General features: G+C 36.1%; 2 protein-coding genes across 6 annotated transcripts in view; one reads left to right on the top strand and one right to left on the bottom strand.

Annotated features, from left to right (window-relative positions):
- LOC116840732 (protein lines) overlaps nucleotides 1–6,437 on the bottom strand; it is a 119,892-nt gene that overhangs the window by 9,299 nt on the left and 104,156 nt on the right. The window lies entirely within an intron of this gene.
- Nucleotides 2,609–5,856, top strand: LOC116840733 (protein suppressor of white apricot-like). Of its 4 annotated transcripts, none has more exons than XM_032807843.1 (6): nucleotides 2,609–2,947; nucleotides 3,973–4,142; nucleotides 4,274–4,473; nucleotides 5,154–5,376; nucleotides 5,514–5,524; nucleotides 5,645–5,743. In XM_032807843.1, exons 1-6 carry the CDS (start codon nucleotides 2,718–2,720, stop codon nucleotides 5,726–5,728), a joined length of 918 nt encoding a protein of 305 aa, XP_032663734.1. In that variant the 5' UTR covers nucleotides 2,609–2,717; the 3' UTR covers nucleotides 5,729–5,743. The 4 variants fall into 4 exon arrangements, 3 of the variants coding, with proteins under 3 accessions (XP_032663734.1, XP_032663733.1, XP_032663735.1); XR_004377403.1 differs by having other exon boundaries at nucleotides 2,612–2,947; nucleotides 5,450–5,524; nucleotides 5,645–5,725; XM_032807842.1 differs by lacking the exon at nucleotides 5,514–5,524 and having other exon boundaries at nucleotides 5,645–5,856.

The raw sequence follows: 6,437 nt of genomic DNA, 5'->3' as shown, positions 1-6,437 counted from the left end.
TTCTTCATCATCATTATTAAAAACTTCGTTTATTATAATAAACAAAATATGCTTTAAAAGCGTTTCTCGAATTTAAAGACCTATCTCATAGACTCCGCCGTGGCTTTGTGCTAGGTGATAGCAATTCCGAGCTCAATACACTGCCGTCGGTTCTCACCTGTTTAATCGCGAAAATTATTTTAAATAGTTTCGAATTCGCGCATATGAAAAAGATCTAATGTGTTTAAGTGTCATATTTGTGGTATATGTACCACAATTATAAGCTCCACCTCTACCAATATCAACCTTGGTATATCCCTTATAGAAATATCATACTAAGAATCATTGATAATTACTTATTATCCAGTATTTTTAATACTGAAAATAAGTAATTATCAATGATTCTTAGTATGATATTTCTATAAGGGATGTACCAAACGATCGCCAAAAATCGCCTATTGTGAACAAAAGAATACATAGAGAACGAAAGAATACATAGAAAGGCGCCATCAGATGAACTTATGATGGTTGGACACAAACGTATCGATTCAGTGACTTCGATCCAATAGAACGAAAAAGAAGTTTCATGTAGACAATCGACGGTTTTTGTACCAGTAGATTCTTGAGTGACAGTACTGCCATCCAACGGTCAGAAAAAAAAGGAACAAAAGAACATTCTTCACTTTTTATTTTCTCCACTTCTTAGGGCCCTTGCAGAATGTCAGACAACAGGCAATAGGAACAGGGAATAGGAATTCGGATTGGTCAATTATTTCTATTCCCTGTTCCCACTAGCTAATGCCTATTTCTATTGCCTGTAGCCTGGCATTGTGTAAAGATCCTTACACCCTTTCAGTCCCTCTTGACCTGAGATTTTCTTTGTACTTTTCCAACTAAAATATGATTCTTTTGGTCTATTGCCTCGAGTATCTCCAGAGGAGACTTGTAAATTGTGAGTATGTAACACCTGTTAAAATATTTATAAATTTTATATCTTAAAATCTTGTTATATTTTTAAATTTTATTTTTATTTTTATTTTGTTTTATTTTATTTTACTTCATTTAAATTTTTTAAATTTACTTTATTTAATTAATTTCACTCATTTTATTTAAATTTTAAATTTGATCTTTATATTTTTAAATTTTTATAACTTTATATTATATTGTATCTTTATAAACTTTGAAATGTTTCTTTATGTATGGTAATGTATGGTAATATAATGATTTACATATATAATAATTTACATATATAATATATTGGTCAATCTTACGTTACGTCTTACGGTTACTGTTACGAAAAGTGTGTGTGGCTAGCTTAAGAATTGACCAATTACGATTGAGTATTCATCAAAATGACGATCTTACGATTAGACAATTCTCAACGTGATAGGTCAATTCTTAAGGCCTTCACACATGAAATGACATAACTGCATGCGCATAGCATAAGACTGTATGGACCAATGAGCATCGAGTATTGAGCATCAAGCATCAATATGGCGGCTAAATACTCGATGCTCATTGGTTCATACAGTTTTATGCTATGCACATACAGTTATTATCATTTCATGTGTGAGGATCTTTATGGCTCCTGCACAGGACGCGGTAATGCTTGCCGCGCGGCGGAAATCCGCGCGACAGCCAATCAATATGTTGTTTTTCCGTAAGAGCTAGAAGGTTATTACGGAAAGCAGCATATTGATTGGCTGTCGCGCGAACTTTTGCCGCGCGGCAAGCATTACCGCGTCCTGTGTGCAGGAGCCATTACGTTACTGTTATATCAAGTTGTGTGTGGAGGCCCTAAAGCTGGTGGCATATAGAAAAACTTAAGCAGTAAGACGTAAGCAGTAAGCAAATTGACCAATCACAGTCATTGATTCTTCTTACGGTTAAAAAATCAACGACTGTGATTGGTCAATTTGCTTACTTCTTTCGTCTTACTGCTTAAGTTTTTCTGTGTGCCACTGCCCTAAGTACGAGTCTGTCGGTGTCGGTCACACGGCTTGTGACGTCATTCACGCATGCTCACGGTCTGCTATTTTTCTCAAACCTTTCATCACTGGTTCCAGATAGAGGTGCGTTCAGATTTCTTATCCGGTGCACCCTGACCATATGGCTCCTGCACACAGGACGCGGTAATGCTTGCCGCGCGGCGGAAGTCCGCGCGACAGCCAATCAATATGTTGTTTTTCCGTAAGAGCTAGAAGATTATTACGGAAAGTAGCATATTGATTGGCTGTCGCGTGAACTTCCGCCACGTGGCAAGCATTACCGTGTCCTGTGTGCAGGAGCCATTAAGCAATTGGAAGCTGTGATTAAGCTGGTGGCACATAGAAAAACTTAAGCAGTAAGACGTAAGCGGTAAGCAAATTGACCAATCACAGTTATTGATTCTTCTTACGGTTCAAAAATCAACGACTGTTATTGGTCAATTTGCTTACTTCTTAGGGCTATCGCACACAATTGACATAACTGCATATGCATAGCATAAGATCGTATGGACCAATGAGCATCGAATATTAAGCATCGAACACCAATATGGCGACTTAATACTCGATGCTCATTGGTACATACGGTCTTATGCTATGCATATGCAGTTATGTCAATTTGTGTGCGATAGCCCTTACTGCTTAAGTTTTTCTGTGTGCCACGGCCCTTAACCGTAACCTCAATTGTAACGAAGCCTTTAGTGTAATATAGGCTTTAGTTTTGCGTTATCAACGCGAAGCGAGAGATGTAAGATGAAAACGGCTACAATCAGCTACAATCGGAAAATGGCGTCGTCAAGTACCCAACGTTGGATGGTGGACTCTGGAATTCTACGTAAAAAGAATAACGACGAGCAACCGCAGGAGCTATTGGTCTTCGGATATAGCTGCAAATTGTTTCGCGATGATGACAAGGCGAAAATGATTGATCAGGGAAAGCATTTGATACCATGGATGGGCGATAACACGTTGAAGATAGACAGGTCCGTTTCCATAACCTAGACCAATTTCTCATATAGAATATTTGTTCTTGTGCGATAAGAAACAAAAAAAACGCATCGTAAATATGTTACGTTTTTGGCAAACGATCAACTCAGATGAAAATGATATTCCGAAAGCAAAAAAATCTATCGAAATGAGTCAAGTGTTGCGTTTGAAAGGAGATAGAATTCGTAGACCCAAGGGCCTCCTTCTTCATCGTTAATGTTTGGATAAGCAAACTGGAGACTGTTTAAGGCTTCCGCAGGTGTCTCGGCTGTATCGAACGTGCCGAACGTGTGGCAGCGCGATATTGCGCTCTGCACGGTCGCAGAATCAGATGCTCTCACGATGCTTATGGTGCTTATGGCTGACCGTCTGAGCAGCAGCAAGGTGAGACACGGCGTAGAGAAAGTGGCAGCTGACGGTTGTAGGTATTACGACCGCTCAGCATGGTATGTATTAGCATATTAGACTCTGTCCCAGGAGCCACTTAGGACATTCTTACAAGTTCGCAAGTATGCAACACAGATCTGTTGATACAGTGATACGTGTATAAATGTCCAGACTTATCTATATCTCGACAATACTGGGTCATATTCAAGCCTCGATATGCAGATTTCTTACATACAATACGCAAAATCATTCCAAGCATATGTACATTAAAGTGCTTTAAGTATATGAGAATGTAAAAAAAATATAAATTACTACTAGAGAAAATTGTATGCAAGATGTGTCATCGGTTGCATAAGTTTGAAATGTTCTTAAGTTATTGTCGCAAATATATGAATATATTATGATATATAATATCAAAGAGCAGTTATATAAGAAAAAAGTGTTATTAAACTGAACCCATCAACGAATGTAGAAATATTGCGCAGCGTCCTCCACAGCTCCGTTTTATTTCAGAGAGATCGCTTTCATGGGACTCACTTCTTGATTTAGATTTCCAGATGCAGTGGCCAACTGTACATCAACAGTTAAAAGAATATCGTCTTCTTCCTCTAATAGATTTATTGTATGTGTATAGATACGATGGACGGGGCGCACTGGGTGACCTACGGGTGTACGAGCCACCGACAGGTGGTTTTGATCAACGGACCATACTCACCGAGGAGGAGCTGAAAATAGAACAACTCTGTGACGAGGAGCGGTATCGGTCTCTTTACAACAATGATGAGGACGAATCCATCTATCATGGTAATTACATGTTATGAAATTTTAGTCAATAGTTATAAGTAGAGTCAAAATTTATATATATATATATATATATATATATATATATATATATATACATACATATGTAAATTACAAATATGTGTTTATAACAGAAGAAGAAATGAGGAGGCTGCATCAAGCGCTAGACTCTGAATCGTATCATCAAGTGGGATTTAATTATAATGAGGACGAGAATGGTCACAAAGCTCCGTGTGAAGACTCGCAAAGTCCGAAACAGTCGGAGGGTTCGCAGGAAGAGGATCAAGCATTTGTCCCACCTCCTGAACTGGAAATCCCAGAAGGAATGATTGTGGTAAGATTTTGTTATATTGGAAAATATCTACAGACTACAGTTTGATCTTATATCCAAGATCATCTAATGTATAGTCTTAAGATGCTATAACTCATTTTATTGACTAGATAACATCTTAAGGCTCCTGAGGAGTCGCATCATCCATCTCTTTTTTAATAACGTCAGAAGCGAGAAAACGCATGCTAAAAATTCCTGCAAAATACGTCGAGATAAACAGATATATCCACAAAACGACATTTGCGATCGATTAAGTACACCTCTAAAATACTCCGTACACTTTCCTTTTGTTCTAAAAATCAATAGATAATCGGAAAATTAATATGACAAGATAATGAGGAAATTAGGTTAGAAAAGACGATTGCACGTCACATTTATTTTATAATTATCTGTTGATTGTTAGAACAAAAGGAAAGTGTACGGAGTATTTTAGAGGTGTACTTAATCGATCGCAAATGTCGTTTTGTGGATATATCTGTTTATCTCGACGTATTTTGCAGGAATTTTTAGCATACGTTTTCTCGCTTCTGACGTCATTAAAAAGAGATGGATGATGCGACTCCCCAGGAGCCTTAAGATCATCTGATATTATATTTAAGACTATTTTGAAAATCATATGTATATAAGCATGATTTTCTCAAGTAAAACTTGTAAATGAAATAATATCAATTTTGTGTGTTTAGCCGGAAACTCAAAAGTTGAATGCCATTATAACGAAAACGGCATTGTTTATCAGTCGGCAAGGAAGCCAAATGGAAATTCTGATAAAGGCGAAACAAGCAAACAATCCGCAGTTTGCGTTCCTATCGATAGACGAGCCACTTCATCAGTATTATAGATATGTCCTCGATGCTATCAAGAGTGGAAAATATAATCCCGAAAAACAACCTGAGAAAGAAGAATCAGGTATGCATATTATTTTCTATATAAAAAGAGAATCTCTTCATAGTAATATCACATTGAAGTTTACATTATTGAGTTGAGGTAATTGAAGCAACATAAAGCAGGATTTGATTACCCACACCTACTTTGATTCTACTTAGTTTTTCTTGCCGTAAGTATTGCCATAAAACTTTGTTAATATACATCGCTATCCACTGTATTAATCCATTCGTTAATTATCTTGATATATTCACGATTCTAATCTTTTGTTTTTTGTCTTTTTTAATGATAGAACCCGAGGAAGAGTCCGATGCAGATGACGAGCCGTACCTACATCCAAGTCTCGCGCCATCGTTTACAAAGATCGAAGCGGTGAGTCCTTCTTGCACGATGCATATCATTAAAAATTTAAATTTAAAATTTAATCCCCTAAAATTGCAACCTTTTAAAAAAACGACTCTTCCTGTGTTTTCGGGAAAATTTTATTGAAATTTCCTGAATCATTTTAGAATAATGTATATGAAAGTGCATGGATCTCACAAGTAAACCTACCCAAAAATTATACTCCGATTTCTTTCTAATTTGGCATAAATATAGAAGTACAAAAAATATTTAGATTATATTTTTTCACTTTGGCCCACTTTGAGTTTCAGTTTATAGCTTTTTAATGTTTTCACTCCTATCATCAAGTGCAACAAAAATGCATAAGAAATAAAATTGAATACAAGATACAGGCGTTTTTGGTTTACTGATTATGAATATGAAGTCAAATGTATAAAATTATTTGTATAAATAATACAATGTTTAAAGGAAACATGTAAAAAGTTTAAAAAATTATTTATACAAATAATTTCTCGGTTTAGCCAAGATTCGAAACATTTTTGATTAATTTAACACATTTGAAATATTTCGGTTGGAATCTCGGCTAAAGAAATTTAAAATGGTTCGTGTCAGCTATGCCGATTTTGTTAAAATTATTTAACTATATCTTGTATTCAATTTTATTTCTTATTCACTTTTGTTGTACTTGTTAATGATAGGAGTGAGAATATTAAAAAGCTATAAACTACCCGTGAAACTCAAGA

This window comes from Odontomachus brunneus, unplaced genomic scaffold (assembly GCF_010583005.1).
Source record: "Odontomachus brunneus isolate Ranch 3 - 2012 unplaced genomic scaffold, Obru_v1 Obru_scaffold_011, whole genome shotgun sequence".
In the NCBI taxonomy this organism is placed as follows: domain Eukaryota; kingdom Metazoa; phylum Arthropoda; class Insecta; order Hymenoptera; family Formicidae; genus Odontomachus; species Odontomachus brunneus.
Note: the sequence above shows the minus strand (reverse complement) of the source record. Positions and strands in the feature narration are given on the sequence as shown.

Excerpts from the sequence above, each read along its gene's own strand:
- LOC116840733 (XM_032807842.1), top strand. The coding sequence starts at position 2,718 with ATGAAAACGGCTACAATCAGCTACAATCGGAAAATGGCGTCGTCAAGT. Across the intron at positions 2,948-3,972 it reads AACACGTTGAAGATAGACAG|ATACGATGGACGGGGCGCAC; the intron begins GTCCGTTTCCAT and ends GTATGTGTATAG. Across the intron at positions 4,474-5,153 it reads TCCCAGAAGGAATGATTGTG|CCGGAAACTCAAAAGTTGAA; the intron begins GTAAGATTTTGT and ends TTGTGTGTTTAG.